The 23,147-nt window shown below is 32.8% G+C and overlaps 1 protein-coding gene across 1 annotated transcript; it reads left to right on the top strand.

Moving 5' to 3' along the window:
- The first annotated feature begins 11,089 nt into the window (after nt 1-11,089).
- Nucleotides 11,090-22,146, top strand: LOC148599094 (spermidine synthase-like). Its single transcript, XM_088561752.1, has 9 exons — nt 11,090-11,172; nt 12,786-12,948; nt 15,338-15,458; nt 16,372-16,464; nt 17,261-17,414; nt 17,990-18,073; nt 19,888-20,027; nt 20,727-20,846; nt 21,985-22,146. Exons 2-9 carry the CDS (start codon nt 12,812-12,814, stop codon nt 22,012-22,014), a joined length of 879 nt encoding a protein of 292 aa, XP_088417878.1. The 5' UTR covers nt 11,090-11,172; nt 12,786-12,811; the 3' UTR covers nt 22,015-22,146.
- Nucleotides 22,147-23,147: the final 1,001 nt, after the last annotated feature.

The following is a 23,147-nucleotide window of genomic DNA, read 5'->3' on the forward strand; positions in this document are numbered from 1 at the left end:
AATGCTAACTTGTTTTCGTCATATTAAGCTGATATTGCATTAATCTGGCGCATGCCGATATATAGACTGAAATTATACTGTTGAAACACGTACACACAGCAAACTCTTGATATCAATATGAAATTGTTTTTAATGCTTCCGTGCATTCTTAATTGGCAAGCACACAACAAATAAATTAGGAAACAATTTTGTTAAGATCATCAAATGATTTCATGATAGGGGAGGCATATTCACCTGCGTTGAAAACAACTTTACACAGAAATTTAGTTATAACAGATACTTACATTATTGTATATATTTTAAGTAGTATTTTACTATATCGATGTGGTCCATTGTCCAAGTTTTAGGCAGCAACTTTACTACTTTGTTTCTTTTCAAGTGGTGTTTTTTATCAGTTCATGTTCTTCCTTAATTTTGTGTGTGTCTGTTTTCCATGCCTAGTCTTTATTATTGGAATATTCGAATTTTGATTCCTTTGATTACTAATAGACATTTCTTTGTTTGGGTCCGGTTGGGCTTATTTCATCTGTATTTTTTAAGTTTTGTTTCAAATTATATATTTAGCCATTTACATAAACTCTAGTTTACACGCCACTTTGTCTTTCATAATTCACATGTATATGTTATTCATGTAGCAAAATACAGCTTGCTTTCTTAGAAAAATGGCCACCCGGAAGATACGCGATAATTGGTTCTTCGATACATCGGATACTTGTTATGGTGTTGCAGTGGAGATTGAAGAAATATTATATGAAGGAAAATCGGACCTTCAAGATATTCTGATTTTTCAAAGGTAGGCGTCTTTTGTCTTTTTTGGAAAATCAATGTATAGTAACAAGGTTTACAATGGCATTATTATCAATATATTTTTATATTTGTTGGTCCGCTCAACCCGGAGTACCTACTTTGCTTTGACAGTCAAATGCGATGTACGTTTTGTTCAATATAACGCTCATGTGTATTGTGAATATGTCAAAGAGACAACAACTTTACCAGGATGAAAATATCAGCTCAAGGCCATACATTGGTCGTCAATGGAAACCTCACATCACAGTGCAGCTGGTCAAGCTTGTGATTACACAAATGATAAAACAGAAATATTCAAAACGTTTTTTGACTAGCAGCAGGAACATTCTATGGAAATAGCCATTAGATTTTCTTCATGCATATTACTCTTCTAGCTCTATATCCAGTTGTTCGTCAATGTTGTCTGACATGATGGCGATCATAGTCGCGAAAAATTCAAATTAAATTATTATAAATCGCAATTAATTATTTAAGACAAAGAATTTTTTAATGTAATTTAATGAACATTTAACAGATAGTAATGACAACAACGTAGTATTCTCCTTTAAATGTTTACAAGTACATCTGTATTCGAGAATAAGTTCCTTGTATCGGCTGAAAAAATTGTGATTGTTTTTAATGTGAATTTATCGAAAACCTTGATGAGTAAAATCTTGGTTATATAAAAATTTCGTTTTGAAATAGAACCAGGTGTGGTATGTAAACAGTACATAAATGTAGTAATAAAGTTATAAAAATAATCAAGGAAGCCACGATTTCTAGCGGAAATAATAAGAATGTAATCCAGGGAAAAAACAGACATGGAAAACAGACAAACACGAAATAGAACAAAGAATAACCAAAATAAGACGTGCAAAGATACAAATTTAAATAAGCAACTCGCATTCCACTAAACACTTGGAGCATGAACCGGGGGCACCGGTAGTGTAAGTGTCCTCTGCTTTTCTATAAAGGAAAGTTGACAATGCGGTATGAAAAGTCATCTTATGTGACGTATAGTTTAATCAATAGTTTATCCTTTACCAACGATCGTTAAGTGAAGGACAAGACATGAAGCTGACTTCACGGTGTATGTAGTATCCATTATTTCAGGTTCAATGGATATAAAATTCCCGAAACTAGTATGGCTGAACGATGTTCCTTCCTTTGGATCAGATAAGCTATAAAATTAGCCCCATTAGAGTGAAAGAATAGAAAAGTTCAATATAAACATTTCACTTTAACACTGTCTTTCCGTTATTGATTATTGAACCGTTGTCAATCCTACCGGTGTACCTGGTCCATGCTCCCAGTTTTATGTGGAGTCCGAGTTACTTTTGATACTTTGTATGTATTATTTTAGTTATTTTATGTTTTTTGTTGCAGTCGCTTGTTTTCCATGTCTGGTCTTTGTCACTGGACTACATTCTTTGATTTCGGCTACAATTTTGGTTACCTCGATTAATCTCCCTAACATGATGATTGTCAGCTTCATATGTCTCTCATAAAGTGACACAAAGTATCATCTATGATTACAGTATATTAAAGTGATGCAAACAATTTCATATTAAAAAAAAACAACAAATAATGAATATAAACGGATTTATTTTCCTGATAGAGTTGAACATTTAAACCCTTCTAGTTGTTTTACTTATCCTTGTGTAAAACACACAGTGAACAGATGTGATTTTGTAATGGTTTTGCTTTCCCATTGCTGTTTTAATGTCGTTTTCATGGGTTGAAAAATTGTTACATTCTAATCATCAAAGTCTCCACCCCTATTACTGTTAAATAGCAAATTAAAATTTCCAACGATGTTAGAACTGTCAAATTTGCCATGCAAATTTTTCGTCGTTTCCTCCGCGGGACTCGAACTCGTACCGATGTGACATCTATAGCAACACCGCCTGCACAAAGTCCAGCGCCCTAGACCTCTCGGCTAGCTAGCCTAGTTTTTAAATTGTCTTGTTAGCTTTCATGTCAGCCTGATAAACTGTATTGGTGATCCATTTTATGATCTATCTTTAGATATGAAACGGGCAAATTGAACCAATTGTGTTATGTACACAGTATATACATGTAGTAAGTTAAAAGAGTAATTAAGTAAACAAAGATTCTAGATGAAATCAAAAGAATGTAATCCAGGGAAAAAGACCAGACATGCAAAACAGACACACACACACAACAAACAACATAAGCAAAAAAAAAACCAAATACATGCAAAGAAATAAAAGTAAATAAGCATCTCGGACTTCATTAAAAACTGAAAACTTGTAATGGTTGGACTGGTAGGGGTAGCGTCGTCTGCTTTTTTAAGCGGACAAAAAAGAATACAGGATGAAAAGTCATCGTGTTTGTCGTATAATTTGGTCAATAGTTTTCCTTTACTGTCTATCTCTAAGTGTAGGTCAGGACATGAGACTGAATTCACAGTGTCTGTAGTAGGATTGTTTTTCGATACTATGCCTTTTATACGGTGGAAACTGAGACTAAAGCATCTAGCTAAACGATACTCATTGTTTTGGATCAGATCAGCTATAAGGGCTGAACCTGTGTGTAATGATTTTTTATGACCAGCTGCAGCTTACCCTGTATTGGAAGGATTCAATCGTCGAATGGACACTTTATATTGAACAATAAATACATCATATTTGATTTTCAAAGCACAGTGGATATTCCGGGTTGAGCGGATGGACAATTATAAAAATTTAATGATAAATATGGCGTAGTAAACCTTGTAACTGTACATTGATATTCCGAGTAGGAAAAAGATACTTACCTCTGGAAAATAAAAATATCCTCCACTCCAATGCCATAACTTGACCTAATATCCGATGTATCGAAGAATCATTTATCACGTATTTTCTGGTTTGCCATTATTCTTAGAAAACAAACTGTGTTTTACTAAAAGAATAACACATAAATATGAATAAAGAAAGACAAAGTGTTTTGTAAACTAAAGTTTATGTAAATGGCTGAACATATAATTGGAAACATAACTTAAAAAAAAAACAGATGACATAAGCCTAAGTGGACCCAAACAAACTCATTTCAATAATTAATCAAAGGATCAAGATTCGAGTGGTTATCAAAAGATATTTTCTAAAAATAAGGACTAGACACGAAAAAAGACACGCACAACAGAGAACATGAGATGATCAAAACGAGAGTAAGTAAATATACAGCCGGTACTCCACTAAACACTTAAACTATGAAACAGGTCGATATGGTAAAAAAGATATTTCCAAGAACCTTTCGTCATAAATCATCTGGTTCTAAATACATCTTAAAAATAAGAGTTGTCGTTCGATATGACTTTTATGAATGTACATTTTTTCTCTTTGAATTCCATAGTATTTTGCATATGTTATATTGAAGTCAATGAATTCAAACTTCATTTTGTATAATTATATAATATAAAGGAGAACTGAATTGACGCAGCCAACACTTCTTTATAAAAGAATAAAACATCAAAAAATGTGAATACATTTTATTGGCCATGATTAGAAAAATGATTTTTGCAGCACCTGTTGTACCGAAACAAATAAGCAGGAAAATGGTTGAACATATTCATAATAAATCCTAGCTGGAACTAAATTTAAATATTAGAGATGTTCGATTTAGTAATATAACTTACACATAAATACAAAAATACCCATTTCTATTGCTGGTATATTATACAATTCGATATGCCGTACACTTGTTTCGAGGAGTAATCTTTCAACAGCAGCATTAGATTGAAATATATCGGCATCTAAATTAAAATATAAATTGAATACAAGTGTGGTCAAATCCAAAACTACCGAAATGAGAAGCCATATCCAGCATCAAGAGTTCATACCATGTCCAATACAAAGAATTAAGCTTTAATACTTTAGGTATTTTGAAATTTGTAATACTTCATATTAAGTGGCAATCTTTGTAAGAATCATGCAAAATTTGAAAAATGTGATACATCCCAAAAAAGCTACCTTTTTTTTTATTTTTGTAGTTTAGTTGTTTTATGGGTCTATATTGTGAAATTTGTAACGAGTCAGTCTTATCTGCCTGTTTTAGGAGATAATCAACATTGAAAATCCAATAGATTTTATTGTGTTTTGAGTGTCATTTACAGAGTTATCATCCTTAATTTTGAAATCTACAGTGCATTAAATATAATTTTTTTTTATCTCCTATGAACATGGGTTACATGAAAAAACACATTTTACTTTCTGTTTAATCTGACATTTTAAACACAATATCAAAAATAAAAATGTGTAGTATTTCAAACGATGAACCACATTTTGCATGATTCTTACTTGGAGTGCTACTTAAATATAATGAATAAAGTCTGATAAAATTCGGGTCAGACTACTGGATAGGTGAAAACCCCCGGGGAAATGTTGGTCCACATGTAGTTGTAAGGACCCAAAGATAATTCAAATTTTGATATGCTGTATACGTGTTCAGGAAGTATGCCATTACATTTATAGCACATATATCAAAGAGCGGTGTGAAATGTTCGTTCTTTGTGACATGTATCTGCTATTAGGTTTCGCTTGGTTTATTTAGAAGCTTGGTTTTAGTGGAGTCCGAGTTGCTAATTTGCTTTTGTTACTTTATATGTATGATTTTATTTACTCTATGTTCTTTGTTGTGTAGGTCTTTTTTCCATGTCTGGTTTTTTGTCCCTGGATTACATTCTAATGATTACCGCTATAACCTTGGTTCCCTTGATTACTCTTTAATACTACCGTAGATAATTTAGTCATTTGAGCTTTCTATTATACCATAATTTCAAATGAATTTAATTCCGTTGTGTATATTTTGAGTGTGGACAGTCTGTTTCCAATTTTTCTTCATAAATGGGAAAATTTGGCGGGTGTTTCTAGATAAGCAGACGACGCATACCTTAACAGTATACCTGGGCCATGTTCTGAGTTTCTTGGTCCATGTAGCACTATTAATTTTGTTTCTTTCTACGATGATATGGTTATTTCATGTTCTTTGTTGTATGTGTCTGTTTGAGTTGTTTAGTTTCTACCCTTGGAATATATATTCTTTTAGATTTTGCTCGATGTTTGTATGTTTGTTGTGTCGAATATTCAAACTTGGAATGTATTCTTATGATCAACAACAACAAAAAATAAATCTTAAGACACAAATATCGATAGGATTTTGTCAGTTGTCTAGATTTTACCATATATATGAATAACATGTTATTTACATTAATTTTAACGTTAAATAGAGCAAAGGGGAAACAAAAATACAACAACAACAAAGAAAAAAGATACGTTTCTGAATTAATTAGATTCATTTTTGACTATGTCCTTTCAACTTAGCATCACAACTTGTCTATCATATAAGATTTTTCGGCGGGTAGGGATAATCTTTCCTGGTACTGTTGTAAATGTGAGACATTGGGCTAGATGATGATACATACATATGTCAGTTTTCTTTGTTTTGTAGAAAGACGAAGTTCGAAGAATCAAAAAACTTATTTAAAAAATCGATTTTTGCTTCACCGAGGTATAAATAGTAGCTAAAACAATAATAAAATGCTTCAGTTTGGTTTTTTTTTAATGGCTACAAAAGATTCGTGAATGAGAGGCATAAGGGTACCCGAAAATCATATTTTGGCTGATGAGTGGGGGAGCACGGGAGGTTATCTCAGGCACCGTACTACAGGATCAGCGGTTGTGTGAGCGTCCTTTGCTTTTCGAGAATCATTTTTTTTAGTAAAAATGTGTTGACTACCAAGGGTCAATTAATAAGTCGCAGTCACTCTATAGTGTATATTAACACGTTGTACATGCACATCCGGTGTTTTCTAACAAGTATGTAAAAGTCACTTTTCAGGATAATCCTGTCTAATTATATATAATTTACATTTCAAATTTTGTTTTGTTTGTTTGTTTTTTTTTTTTCAATAGGTAAATTAAATTTTGTTTTAAAATGTTTGTCATTAAAAAGGTAAAATTTTATGACGTAACATTGATTTTAAATCGAAAGTTGTATGGTGGAACTCTTTAAAACTCTTTAATATGTCGGTCACCATGACATTCTTGCTATGCATTTTGCTTCAAAACTTATTATCATGTTTTTATCATCATAACTATAAGTTTCAAATTGTAAGGCTTTTTTTTTCACTTAAAGTTTGAGTTCTGTTTTCATTACAATTGTATTTCCTTGTTGGCATTAAAATTGGTTTTAGAGCTTAATGTTTTCATAGTTAAGTGGTTATACCTGTTTTATAAATATCTTGTTTCCATCAAGGTCTTCTCTCTTTAATTTGAACAGAATAGATACATAGATTCGTTCGATCAAATAAAATATCTTCATGAATGAAAGAATTCACATTCAATTAATTTTAAAAAAGTATTAAAATACCGAATCGGCAAAGAAACAAAGTTTTTCAAGAAGAAGGCAATTTACAAATACGTGTAGCGTTTTCTAACAATTATCTTTCAGTTGGCTATATTTTACGAATGCATTGTCTATATATTCATTTATTTTATAAACACGTATATAACATTAACACGTATTTGTATCGAAAAAACAATGCCTTAAAAATTTAAAAAAAAAATAGATACATGATCGCTGCATTATTGTATGGCCTAAATGATAAAAAAGCTCAATGAACATATGTCATGTTTGGTAGGCGTGATATTTAATGAAGTCATTGTATTCTTACTGGAGCTGACAGTGATAGGAAAGCTGGGAAATCTTCTGAAGTATAACACAACAGGTGCCGTAGAATTGAGATACTGATTTTATGGTTTATATTACAGTGAAGTCATTCCCCATCATGAAGGGAAATGGGACAAAACAATACCGGTGAATTACGAATTACGTATAATTCTGTCCTAATCCAATCAGTTTGTTGTAGCATATACCATTCTAATTATATTCTACCCTCCACTATACGTATAGTTACATATACTCGTAACAATCTTGTTGGAAATGCATCATAATAACAGCTTTTTATAGCATCTTTCACGATGGGTCTCGGGTTTGTTTGTTGTGTTTTTTTTTTAGACACGGAGCTTATAAATGTCAGACATGAAACAAAAATGCATTCTAATGTGTAATATGCACCTGCCAAAGTAACCCCGTCCAATTCCCTTCTTTTTTGAAACCCTTGTCAAAGGCAACTGATATTTCATGGGGTATAGCAGTTTTGATCATGCAGTTTTCTAAGGAATGGTGTCAGTCTACGGTATGGTGTTATTTGTAGCATTGATAACAAACTGTATTATGATAAGTACCTGTACATGTGAAAAGGGCATCTGGAGTTCGCTAAATTGAATTTTGACTTAAAAAACTAAAGAAAGACAAACTAGTTTGTAGTTCAACTCTGCAAGATATCAGTGAGTTTTGTGTTCATTCATCTATGTGTTCCATGTAAACTGACAACGAACCTGCATATCACACAAAATGGCGCACTGCTACGGTGCCAATTGAGTTTTATTGTGCTACTTGAAAGACAAATTGATTATCGTTTGTAATCAGAATGGTTAATTTAAATAAATGAGTTTAATTTGACAATTTACAACATCAAGTTTGTGTTTAGATTAGTTTGAAAACGATTCCGATTCTTTCCTTCTATCTTCACCCCATTTTTGCAGTTTGATAATTAATTTAAACAATCGATGTAAATTGATTCAGTACAAGAGTGCTTTGATTTATTTGATAATTTGTTGTAGGGATGCCAATTTGATATCTTGTGCTTTTTCCCTCGACCACCCCACATTTTTTCCGATTACCACATTAGTTTGGTTTGTTTTCTTTTACAAGTGGTGGACCAAAAGTCGGATAAAAATTTCATGCAGTATTTTGTCAAGAATGTTCAGCAAATATTATCATGTAACCCCTCTGGAACCCACTTTTCAATATCTGTGAATCCGTCCTGGTCTCATATATCGTGTGGTTTTCTGTCTCCTATTCTCGTAGCTCCCAAACTCAATGAACGGCTTTTGGCCGTTCATGTAATGTTTGGGAGTGGAGAGATCTGTTCATATATGCTTGAACGACCAAAAATAGCTCTTTAATCCTACAACATTTTGTAAACCGCACTTATTCAGGGAGATTTCCTTTTGTATGGCTCTTTGGTAAGATATATCAGCGCTGTTTTTAATCCTTTTACCTATTTCTTTTTCTATTTGTTTGTTTGTTTTTTTTTGATATTTTTACGCGCATTTGTTGTATATTCACAAAAAAATGGAACGCACTCTTCCCATACAAATGATTTTAAATTATCGTTCGTCTAACTTGTTTTCAGATATATTTTATTCGTCGAAACATGACTGGTCATTTATTTTTAATTGGTGGACATTTCCGAATTTCTCTTTTTTTTTCATAAAAAGTGCTCCAAGACCATATTTTCGCTCAGATTTGCAATTATGCAAGAATAGAGGAGAATTATATACAGCTTTTGCACCCTTTCAGTATATCTGTCTACTACTCTTCTATCATGGCCTGTTTCCATTCCAAATTGTCGTCATTACTTTCGCGTGCATTCATTTTTTCTTTCTCGTGAACATCTTCTGGTCTTTCTTTCCCGCGAAGGTTATGTTATTTAGTATAATAAAATTTACGAACGAAATATTGACGGGAATTTAGATTGTCGAACATTTTTTAGTCCGTGGTCACAGGAAAATAACTCGCATATTAACGGCAACGACAACGTTTTTCCTGTAATCCTCTAGTGGCGGTCATTTACGTAACTCTTACCTTAAGTAACATTTTTAGAAAAAGCTATTTAGTTTCATTTCCTTGTTTTTGTTTCTTTGTATGTATTACGTTATTTACTTTATGTTTATGTTGTTTTTGGTCTGTTTTCCATGTCTGGTCTTTCTTGGATTACATTATTTTGATTTCCAATAGAATTTTGGTTCCCTTAATTACTAATTCAGCAGAACAAACAAGGGAACCAAGATTCGATTGAAAATTACAAGAATTTATAAAAGTATAAAGACTGGACAGAGAAAATAGACACATACACATCAAAAACCATAATGAAAATGACAGGGACAAAAAAGGTAAGTAAATGAGCAACCCAGGCTCCACTAAATACGGGGAATATGGATTAAATGCACACTGAACATAAAATATATTAGGGATGTTTGGAACATAAACAAGTCATAATTACTTTAATAGATTTTAATTAGAACAAGTACAGGACATACATTATCACAGAAACCAGATAAAATTATAACATGTGAACGACAAGATTTCATTTACAAGTAAAGAATAAAGGAGTAATCCAGACTCATTATTCTGGCGTATACGTCTTTGGATGCCTTCCACCTGCAAACGATGATATACAAGATATTAAAAGTTTGTTACTAACAAAACTAATACGTCGAAAGAAATAGAAGTAAACGTGTTACCAGGACTCAGAAACTCAGAATATGGCCCAGGTGCACTGTTAGGTTATGCGTCTTGTGTTTATCTAGAAACACCTGCCAAGTTGCCCGTAAATGTAGAAAAATTGGAAACAAACAGTCAACATTCAAAATATGCACACTTGAATAAAATTCAATTTGAAATTATGGTATACTGGAAGGATCTAAAGACTTAAGTTCGTATGGTAATACTAAGTCTCGATCGTTTTTTGATTTGAGCACAAATATACAAATTACATTTGGATTTAGATTTTTTCTTATACATTTAAATCTAATGTTGCTGATTATAGGTTACTCCTCGAAATACGGCTTATCGAAATTTGCAATATATATGATTGGTATTTTTGTATATATTTGTAAGTTATATTACTAAATCTCACATTCAAATTCAGTTCTAGGTAGGTTCTATTATGAACATGAAACATGTACCACTATTTTTAATGCCTATTTGTTGAAAATAATATAAATATAATTGCTGCCTTTTTGTTAAAAATGACACAATTTTTTAACGTTATTTAATTTAAACGAAAATCTTTAAAAGTAATGAAAACTATTTGTAGGTATCCCTATATATTGTAATCTAATGACAAATATGCTGGAAATATACTGTATGTATTGTACTCATGCTAATTACCTATTATGTTTGCATTTACTGACTCATTGTTTCGGTACAACAGGTGCGGTAAAAATCATTTTTCTAATCAAGGCCGATAAAATGGATTCAAATTTTCGGATGTTTAATTTTTTTTATAAAGTATGATTAGTTGCGTCTATTCAGCTCCTCTTTTTTATCATAGAAATATACAAAATGAAATTTGCATACATTGACTTTAATATAACATGTGCCAATAGACCATGGAATTCAAAGAGAAAAAAAATATACATTCATAAAAGTCATATCGAACAACAACTCTTATATGGTTTATAAGATGCATTGAGAACCAGATGATTAATGACGAAAGGTTGGTCTAAATGTGATGCATATTGTGAGATTGACAAGGTAAAATATTAAGGAAAGTCGTATTTTTCAGATATACTTATAGTTGAAAGGTAAATATGTTATTGATACATATTGTCAAAAATTATCAGGTGATATTGACAAGGTTTTTCGGTCCACTTCTCAAATTTGTCTTTTTACTTCCATTTATAACTTTATTTAAGACAAGTCGTGAAGCTTAGTTAAAACTACACGTGTAACTTTTTTTTAAAATAATATTGACATATATCCAATTGTTTTGCCTCCATAAAGTAAAATTACGTTCAACATCTTTCTATGTGTCTCGAAGAATTTCAGAACTATGAAAGGTATTACTTTATTTTCTTATGTGCAACCTGACAAACTCTGGATAAAAGTTATCATGACAAAGGTTAAAACTGTTAATAACTTAAGCAACTGCGTAAGGAGTTTTCATATCAAAACTCATACATTATTTCAGAGGTTGTCGTTACTATGCAGATATCGCGTTAGAATTATTAGGCTTCAGCAACAGGGTTATGTTGCTACAAGATTGAAGTCATCACTACAGAATTTTAATGGTCGTCTTCATGAACTCCTTTCGGTGTATCCGTCCGCACCATGAAAACTGATTTGTTCACCGTTTCATAATTTTCCTTTCTTCTTTCCTCCATCCCGGACTGGACTTTTTGGGAGCAACTCAGCGGGTGTTTCTAGAAATGCAGAGGACGCTAACCCTACCGGTGCACCTGGTTCAAGCTCCCAGTTTTTAGAGTCTGAGTTCATTTACTTTTGTTACTTTGCGTGTATTATTATAGTTACTTTTTGTTCTTTGTTTTGTTTGTCTGTTTTCCATGTCTGGTCTTTGTCCCTAAATAACTTTCTTTTGATTTCCGCTAGAAACTTGGTTCCCTTGATTACTCTCGCAATTAAACTGCTAAAAAATTATCAAACCAAGACAAACTTAGACTAAGAACGGCTTAGTTAAAAAGGATTTCTACAGATATATTAACAAATATTCATACTAATATATTAAGTGAATATTTTCTTCTAAAAACCATGATTTTGTCAAATGTTTTCGTCATATTAAGCTGATATTGACGTATGCAGACACCTAGATTGATTTTATAATATTGAAACAAGTACAAGGAGGATATCAATACAATATTTCATTTGATGCTTACATATGTTCTTAATTGATTGACTGGCAAGCACAAAAACATATGAATTAAGGAAACAATTTTAAGATCATCAAATGATTTCACAATAGGGGAGACATACTCAACTGCGTTGAAAAAAATTTACACAGAAATTTAGTTATAACAGATACTTACATGACTGTCTATTTATCTTAAGTAGTATTTTACCTTATCGACCTTGTCCATGGTCCAAGTTTTAGTGGTGTACTTTATTTCAAGTGGTTTTCGATCATGTTCTTTCTTGTGTGTTTATTTTTAGAAGAAGTGTTTTTTTCTAGGCACTCGAATTGTGATTCCCTTGATTACTAATTGACATTTGATGTTTGGGTCAAGTTATATAATATAAGCTTATAATAACTGTAAGTTTTGATTCAAATTATGTGTTCAGCCATTTATATAAACTCTAGTTTTCAAACCATTTTGTCTTTCATTATTCACATTCATATGTTATTCATTTAGCTAAAACAGTTTGTTTCCTTAACATAATGGCAAACCATAAGATACGCGATAATTGGTTCTTCACTACATCGGATACTTGGTCAGGTTATGGTTTTGGAGTGGAGATTGAAGAAATATTATATGAGGGAAAATCTGACCTTCAGGATATTCTGATTTTTCAGAGGTAGGTGTTTGTTCTTACTCGGAAAATCAATGTATAATTACAAGATTTACAATGCCATAATTATAATTACTTTTTTTTAATAATCCGTCCGCTCAACCCCGAATACATACAGTGCTTTGACAATCAAATGCGACGTACTTCTTGTTCAATATAAAGTGAATGGGTATGGTGCATATGTCCATACGACGATGGAATCCTTCCATCACAGGGCAGGATACAGCTGGTCCCAAAAATAGATTACACAGGTACAGCGAAAGAGATGCCCATTTAAATGTATCTGATCTAATCCAAATAAAGGAACATTGTTAAGCTAGATCCATTAGTCTCAGTTCTCGCTACATAGATGACGTATTATCGATAAACAATCCTAATTGGGGGGATGGGGTATGATACATCGCATTTACCCCAAAGAACTTAAGAAAAAGAATACAACAGACACTCTGAAGTCAGCCTCATACCTGGACGTAGACTCAGAGATTGATGATAAAGTACAACTATTGACCAAACTTTTTGATAAATGTGATGACTTTTTATACGTTATGCCAGACCTCTGCAGAAAAGCAGACACTTCTTCTACTAGGGCTACAAATCTATGCTCTGAGTTTTTTATTAGAGTCTGAGATGATCATTTACTTTTACTTCTTTGTACGTATTATTTTGGTTATTTTATGTTCTTTGATTTGCGCGTCTGTTTTCTATATCTGTTCTTTTTCCCTGAATTACATTCTTATGATTTCTTCTAGAAGCTACGTTCACTTAATTATTCTTTTAACTTTATAACTTTTATGTACTTTTTCAATATTACAATTGGTTCGATTTTGCCCATTTTTGTAACAATGTTTCAGATTGTAAAGAAAGAAATCTTTGTATAACCAAGAAATTACAACATCAAAGTTTTTCGAAGCTTATCATAAGTTTATAAAAGTGTTAACACTTTTGTCAAAATTTAATCATTTGATTTACTCACTCAATTGAATTTTAATGACTCATTACACGATCTGTTTAATGACAAATTGAACAAAATACCCCAGAAAAAAGATTTATGATTAAATTATTTGTATAATGAGAGCTGTTTCTTGCTCCCTCTTAAAACATTATGCAATATTAAAGACTTTTTAAATAAATAAATTAATAAATAAATAAATACATTGTGAATCCGTGAATTTATGTTTCCTGTAACTTATCTGTCCATAGGGTCTGGTGCATTCAATTTTCATGTTATATTGTTGCATGGGGGTTACACAAACATTATAATAGGTCATATTCTGGCTTGATTACATATTCAAAAAACATTGACGTTATGTGTAAAATTATTAACAGAAAACCTTAGCCTTCAAAGCGACAGACGTCTGTATACCTGAATGATTGTAGAGTTAGCAAATGTTCTGTTGGAAAATGAGAGTTGCAAAAGGCCATCGTTTTTTAATAAATAGTACCGATATAGATTGATGAAAAAAAAAAACTGATGGAAAACAAACAACAACCAGATAATGAAATATAAACGGATTTATTATCCTTATATAGCTGAGCCTTTAAGCCATTAAATGTTGTTTTTACTTATTTTTGGGTAAACCATACAGTAAACAGATGTTGTAAAAGTTTTGCTTTCCCATTACTCTTTTTATGTTTCTTTCAAATATTAAAAATTCTTCACATTCACATCATCCGAGTGTCCACCCCTATTAATTTTGGTCCAAATCACATTAAAATGAACTATTATTGACACCAGACGTAATGACTTATATATATATATAACAATTTGATCCGATGGAGCAGTGTAGCGAATAGAGTTGTCACATTATGTAGGATAGAGGAGCAAATTAATGATGCATGTCACAACAAATCAATATTTTACAAACGTCACAGAATGACGGCTCTATTCGATACACTGAGAATAATATTGATTTGTTGTGAAATGCATCATTAATTTAATTCTTACATAATAATATCTAAATGAACTGTCCCGTACTACCATACATCGTGTACTAAGTTACAGCCCTAGATTAATCCCACGAGGAGGAATGACCCGGCCAGCGAAAGCTATATTTTAATATAGCCTAGCTGGCCGAGTGGTCCAGGGCGCTGGCCTTTTATGCAGGCGGTGTTGCTATAGATGTCACATCGGTACGAGTTCGAGTCCCGCGGAGGGAACAACCAAAATTGCATTGCAAATTTGACAGTTCTAACATCGAATTTTTCAGACCTGTCGCTTAATACCGTATTCATTTTTCTTATATGATCGTTTGCAAAACATTTTTTGTACAGCTATCAATTTTCCCTTCCTATCATACCTTGGAAAAAAAGATCTTTTAATGTTTTAGCGACCTGTATACTTAACAATGTTATATCTGTCAAATATATTTCTATGTACACTGACATTTGATTTCAGCAAAGTATTTGGGAAGGTCTTAGTTTTAGATGGAGATTTGAATTATATAGAGCGTGATGAAGTCTGCTACAATGAAATGATCGTCAATATTCCACTTAAGTGCCACCCACAACCCAAAAAGGTATTTTGCACAACATACAACGGAAGTCGAAAATTGAAAACTTGCAAACATAATATCTGTTTTATTGATAAATGTTCTAATAAATAAAAGATCTATCTGCATGTTAAAAGGACATGAGGACATCAAATATGAAAGCAAGGTTTTCGTAGGTTTGAAATATTTTTTTACACAAAACAATTATCAGCATCAGCCATATTTAGAGAAAGTTGACTTGTACATTAAACAATTTCACGCATGTGCAATCGTATTATAAAAATTAGACTCTTCTCATGGCGCTTTGCTTGTTTGGTTTGTCGAAACCTTCAGTGGAAGATCTTAAAATGTTAAATTTATTGATCATATGAATTTCTTGATGGTCACAGTTTTAGCAATATTTAACCTTATTCAAATGTTTATTCTTTAGAAAAAAAAATAGATAATAAAAATAATACACACATGATATCTGAGATAAAGAAGGTAAAATAGCCAAATGTTTGCAATATCATATGCATGTATCTACTGACAATAAAACATCTCGTTATTTTTCAATTGTTCTTGCCGCAGCAGCTGGTGTATCATCGGGGAGTGAGATATTCCTTCGTTTTTGTTTTGTTTTGTTTACATAATGACGCTTGGAAAAGTCACTATTTATACTTTTTTGTTTTGTCATTCCGCTGTTTTTTTCAGTGTTACTGCCGTTTTTTTTTAATATTTTTTTCGTCATTGATTCTCCTCTGTTTCTACCCGCTGTGTTCTTTCGTTATATCAGCCTTTAAGTGTGTTCCACACCATACATGATATACAAACGGAAAGTGTTATAAATAAATGGATTCTATTTGTGAAGTTCAGTTTGTTGCTTTTAATATATTTTAAGACTAATTTCTTTACTATGTTTTGGTGTTTTTTTTTATTCTTACTTCTATTTTTATACAAGGTGTTGATCATTGGTGGGTGCTCAGGTGGAACGACTGCCGAAGTTTTGAAGTCACCAGATGTTGAACAAGTTGTTGTTTGTGAGGTCGATAAGGTAGGTAGGAACAAAGCTTACAAGATAACATGATCTTTCTATAGATGATATATTAGGCCACCAAAACACGATGTCATGAAAGAGTAATCAAGGGAACCAAGGTTATATTGGTAATCAAAATAATGTAACCCAGAGACAAAGACCAGACATGGAAAACAGAAATACACAACAAAGAACATAAAGTAACTAAAATCATACATACAAAGTAACAAAAGTAAATGAGCAACTCGGACTCCACTAAAAACTGGGAGCATGGACCAGGTGCACCGGTAGGGTAAGCGTCCTCTGCTTTTCTAGAAACACCCGCCAAAAGGTAGGGAGGTAAATCTCAAGAAAACCAAATTGCTAGATTTAATGATATATCTAAAGATAGCTCATAAAATGGAACACCAATACAGAATATCGGGCTCGCATGAAAGCTTATAAGACAACTTAAAGCTATTCATAAATTTATGATTCTAAAGACACTTTCCTATGCGCCTGTCTGTGTGGTGAAGTGGATTATTTTTGAAGATATTCATACATTAATCAGAATACATCTAGGTTACCTAACAGGTTTCTGATATTTTTTTCATTCAAGTGATCTTCATCTTCAACACGGCTTTGACCAATCAGCTTGCTTAAAATTTTAAAATTTAAGGAGATAATAAAAGTTAACATGAACACCATATGGGACAATTAAACGTGGGTCCCCTGTGTATCAGTTATTAGTGATGGAACTTAACTTTGATTATCATTTAGTTTCATAAGTAATAATTTAGTTTTGCAAAACATGTAAGAGTATTTGATATGTTAGGTTGTTGCTGATCTCCTCCGGAAATATTTTCCTGAAGAAACACGAGTGTTTGATGATCCCCGGGTACAACTTATCATCGAAGACGGTGCTAAGTATCTGAATGGACAACAAGATGAATTTGATATTATTATCAGTGACAACCCTGGTCCTAAAGGTAAGGAGTAATTAAGGGAACCAAGATTCTAGCGGAAATCAAAAGAATGTAATCCAGGGACAAAGACCGGATATGGAAAACAGACAAACACTACAAAGAAGATTAAATAAACCAAAGCATGGACCAGGTGCACCGTAGATGCCTCTGCGTTACTAGAAACACCCGCCGAGTAACTTATCAAATGTCAAGTTCTGGGCTGACGAAAGAGGAAAAGAAAAAGTATTCAATGAAGTGAACTTTCATTTTCCCTTTATTTTATTTTCAATACCATTCCTCGTCATTATTAACTATAGTTGATATTGTAGCGATATGTTAACGACAATCTAATAAGCTTATATTTCTACATGTATTAGAGTCTTAGTTATAGTTATACAGATTTTCTTTAGCAAACTTATACAATACCAAAATGTATATATAGTATCTGGTCCTTTCACGAAAATGTTAAAAAAACACTTTGATTTCTGTGATTGTATTTTGATAAAAAAAGAAGTCATTTGAACAGAAGATTTTGTAGCATGATTTAAATCAGTTTCTCATCATACATTTTTAAATGTATAACTCTTCAAATGGTATAGGACCTGGTAAACCCCTATGTACTGATGGATACTACAGAAACATACAAAAAGCATTAAAAGCGAACGGAATAGCATGTTTACAAGGTATAGTACCGAGCGGAATATGTGATCTATGTTCTCAGAATAACTTGTTTTGACTTTATGTCCTGTTTAAATGTTTCTGGTAGGCGGTTGATGTGTAAGATTCATATTCATCATACTTTTTACAAAATTTATTTAAGATTTGCAAGTTCAAACTTTACACAACTTTCTTTTACATTTTATATAAATGTGCCTACATATTGTTTGTCCAGTTTTCCTCTAAAAGCTTTACATTTTTATACTGTTGTGTTATCTAAAATTAACAATAAGTAATTTAAATTTTCATGTTGTTATCTACTGTTTTCTTTTGTGGTTTTGATAGGTCCAGAAATGTTCGAATCAGGTCCACGGCTGCGGAGAACAATATCTACAATGATTGTTCTCTTTTGTGGTTTTTGTAGGTCCAGAAATGTTCGAATCAGGTCCACAGCTGCGGAGAACAATATCTACAATGATTGTTCTCTTTTGTGGTTTTTGTAGGTCCAGATATGTTCGAATCAGGTCCACAGCTGCGGAGAACAATATCTACAATGATTGTTCTTTTTTGTGGTTTTTGTAGGTCCAGATATGTTCGAATCAGGTCCACAGCTGCGGAGAACAATATCTACAATGATTGTTCTCTTTTGTGGTTTTTGTAGGTCCAGATATGTTCGAATCAGGTCCACAGCTGCGGAGAACAATGTCTACACCGATTGTTCTCTTTTGTGGTTTTGATAGGTCCAGGAATGTTCGAATCAGGTCCACAGCTGCGGAGAACAATATCTACAATGATTGTTCTCTTTTGTGGTTTTTGTAGGTCCAGAAATGTTCGAATCAGGTCCACAGCTGCGGAGAACAATATCTACAATGATTGTTCTCTTTTGTGGTTTTTGTAGGTCCAGAAATGTTCGAATCAGGTCCACAGCTGCGGAGAACAATATCTACAATGATTGTTCTCTTTTGTGGTTTTTGTAGGTCCAGATATGTTCGAATCAGGTCCACAGCTGCGGAGAACAATATCTACAATGATTGTTCTCTTTTGTGGTTTTTGTAGGTCCAGATATGTTCGAATCAGGTCCACAGCTGCGGAGAACAATGTCTACACCGATTGTTCTCTTTTGTGGTTTTGATAGGTCCAGATATGTTCGAATCAGGTCCACAGCTGCGGAGAACAATTTCTACACCGATTGTTCTCTTTTGTGGTTTTGTAGGTCCAGGAATGTTCGAATCAGGTCCACAGCTGCGGAGAACAATATCTACACCGATTGTTCTCTTTTGTGGTTTTGTAGGTCCAGGAATGTTCGAATCAGGTCCACAGCTGCGGAGAACAATATCTACACCGATTGTTCTCTTTTGTGGTTTTGTAGGTCCAGGAATGTTCGAATCAGGTCCACAGCTGCGGAGAACAATATCTACAATGATTGTTCTCTTTTGTGGTTTTTGTAGGTCCAGAAATGTTCGAATCAGGTCCACAGCTGCGGAGAACAATATCTACACCGATTGTTCTCTTTTGTGGTTTTGTAGGTCCAGGAATGTTCGAATCAGGTCCACAGCTGCGGAGAACAATATCTACACCGATTGTTCTCTTTTGTGGTTTTGTAGGTCCAGGAATGTTCGAATCAGGTCCACAGCTGCGGAGAAAAATATCTACACCGATTGTTCTCTTTTGTGGTTTTGATAGGTCCAGAAATGTTCGAATCATGTCCACAGCTGCGGAGCACAATATCTACACCGATTGTTCTCTTTTGTGTTTTTATAGGTCCAGATATGTTCGAATCATGTCCACAGCAACGGAGCACAATGTCTACAATGATTGTTCTCTTTTGTGGTTTTTGTAGGTCCAGATATGTTCGAATTAGGTCCACAGCTACGGAGCACAATGTCAACATTGAAAAAGATGTTTGGTTGCGTTGATTACTGTTACACACTTCAGCCGTCTTTCGACAATTACGGTTTCACATTGTGTGGTGTTAACTCGGTAAATATGCATGTAAAAAAAACAAACACCTGTATGTATATTTGAACATGGGATTCGGTTTCATCATTTTTTGGTACTCACTTGCTGAAATTGTGTTGTTCAAAGCAAAATTGTTAGATGCATATAAGACAAATACAAAGTCTACTATTATTATGGTAAAATTTAGTATCTTATATTCTTATTTTTCAAGAGTATCCTCTCATCAGCAAAAATGACGTTGGAAGTTCGGAATTTATATATACAGTCTACCAATGTACATAGAATGAAAAAAAGATATATAAAGCCATTTAAGAAGCGACTAGTCATAACATGTATCAAACATGGAGAGAGATTTCAGTGTTTAATGGGTTTAAACTTGGTATAATACAATGTGGTTACATGTTCCACTCTATAAGATAACAAACGGGCTAGTAAATATCATCCAGAAAGTCTGTCAACCAGTGGTAGTATTGAAATTTAAGAGAAGATACAAATTTTAATAGCATTTTGTTTTAATCGCATCATTATTTATTATTCTTGATTCATTACATTTTCTTAAAATGGATCCAAATAATCACCATTAATCATATAACCCTTTAACTGATCTGGGTTTGAATCTACATTGAAACTTAAAAATGATATAGACAATTGTATGGGCAAGCAGTATAGTGCTCCGTAGTTGATACATGTATTTCAATGAAAATGACATATTAATTACAGAAAACTAATTTTCGAGAGCCATTGGAGAAATATGAGAATGATCAGATTGGTTCGAAATATAAATACTACAACACTGATCTTCACAGAGCATGCTTCAATTTACCGTCATTTGTGAAACAGGTACTTCAACAAAACAGTTTAGAATTCAGAAAAATTATGTCATATTTTTGCCGTGAAATCAAACGATTTTCCAGAACCTCTGAATACTTATAGAGCTCTACTATTCTTTTAAATTTCAATGAGTTTTTAGATCGTCCTCGGAGATCGATCAATATTCAGCAATGTTTCCAAAATATTTATTGTTCTCTCAGTAACTTCTCGACCTTGGAGAACCAAAATAGTTCGTTAACGTGGGCGAAATCTACTAATATGACCATTCACAGACTGAAGTCTTGATAATAATTATTTTAACCACTTCTGACATAATCTTGCAGTTTAAAGATAAATGCTATTGAACTCATACTGTGTCCCGTTGAGTTTAACATAATTTGGCCCTTCAAATCAAAACGTGTGCTTTTCAACTATTTGTAGTTGTTCTCGGTTGAATTGATGGTTGATTTTTTAAGTAAATATGAAATAGGTCATTTTTCATTCATTTTGTAAATGATGTGAAAATAAGGTATGGACTTAAGTCGATCTTAGGTAGATAAGTCAATGAGACAACAACCTAACGGGGATGAAAAACATTAGCTCAAGGTCACCAATGGGTCTTCAGTGAGTAACAAGCAAACATACAAACCACAGGGCAGGCTCTAGCAGGTTGCTTTATATACTCAAGCAACATTACGAAAACTGAAAATATAAACAAAACAAGACATACAAAGCTAAGGATAGACACAATAAATGATGTTAAATGACGTGCTGTTGCTGCAAGCAATGCGTTAAAAGTAATTTTGATCCAATTTTCAAATTTGTGTCTCTTTTAATTTTTTCCCTACAAAATTCTAGTAATTACTTTGAAACAAAACACAGTTTGGGTCTATCGAATAATAAATGAATTTCTGTTTTCAAAATGTGTACAATTTACGCATGTGAACGAGAACTTTCTGTTTTACTTGTATATATTCGTACAGCGGTATGAATTCGAGTCCCACAGAGGGAACGACCAAAACTTTGGTTCGCAAATTTGACAGTTTTAACCCGTTGGGAATTTTTCAGACCATTTTATGCTTACGTTATCTTCCCTGAATCAATTTGATCCAATGGAGCAGTGTAGCGAATAGAGTCGTCACATTCTGAGATTTTATTTTCGTTTCAGGAATTGTACGACGAAAAACTCAACAGTTAAAACAAGACTAAAAGTAAAAATACACTCCTGATGTATTGTAAAACATATGATGCTAATTATTTTGAACCTGAAATGTCAACATGCATATATTACACTGTTATATTGTGAACATTTATAATAAATTCTTGAAATAAACGAATTGAAGTATAAGTCTAACGTTTTATTCAGCACCTCATAACATATAAATGACTAAAAGTGATAACAATCGAGTATTGAAATGTCTGATAAATAAACGTTGGATGCATTGTTGCATATACAGATATATGTTTGTATTTGCTGTTCATAAAATTGTCAAGTAATATCTTTTGAACAATTATTCAAAGATGCATGTAAGTAACAAGTAACACAAGTTTCTACCATAGTCTATGAAAATATCACATGCAATAAAACAAAGACATCATTTTGCAGATGATAAACTCATTGAACAATCGATTGGTTACATGATAATTTCCTCATTATTTCAATCCTTGTCACGTAATTTTCAGCACATTTATGAACGGTTTAGCCACAATTCCATACCTATATCTTCACACATTTTCACCTTAATAAGCAGTATTGCAGTTATGTTAACTGTCATTCTAATAGGAAACCAGTGCTATAGAAATTTTTTTCATTTTTTTTGCAATATTTGTTTAAAGGCGAACCTCATCTTTTCTGTTACTTCGTTATTATTTATTTGAGGCGCTTGAGATGCTTGAAATTAGTGAGAAAATTTGCCAAAATTAAATGACAAAATTTAAACATTTAATAAATTTTATTTATAAATTGTGTTAAAAAGTACAGTACAAATCTAGTTTATGGTACATTTATAAGGAAATAGGTCTTGAAAGATTCAATTGGAAATCCAACATACTCTCTTAGTACCATACCAAAGGAAGACATAATTAACAATCACATATCTACTCTCCTTCTGTATTCCTATAGGTGATGATAACATGGCTCTCCCCATTATTAATTGGAAACCGAGGCTTCATAAATGTACAAACAGAGGTACAGTACGTCTCATTATATGGTGTACGGGTTTGGGAATAGGGGATGGGGATTTAGAATGGGGAAGATGGAGAAATTAGTTTTTCAAGTATTTGTTGAGACGCAAAATGTTTTAAAACATCAAAATTGATACAAAATGTAGC

Source organism: Perna viridis, chromosome 14, assembly GCF_037379345.1.
Source record: "Perna viridis isolate PV_CMFRI_1.1 ecotype Kerala chromosome 14, ASM3737934v1, whole genome shotgun sequence".
Lineage (NCBI taxonomy): Eukaryota > Metazoa > Mollusca > Bivalvia > Mytilida > Mytilidae > Perna > Perna viridis.

Coding starts and splice junctions, on each gene's coding strand:
- LOC148599094 (XM_088561752.1), top strand. CDS start 12,812: ATGGCAAACCATAAGATACGCGATAATTGGTTCTTCACTACATCGGAT. Junction 15,459..16,371: donor GCCACCCACAACCCAAAAAG/GTATTTTGCACA, acceptor TTTTTATACAAG/GTGTTGATCATTGGTGGGTG. Junction 20,847..21,984: donor TACCGTCATTTGTGAAACAG/GTACTTCAACAA, acceptor TTTTCGTTTCAG/GAATTGTACGACGAAAAACT.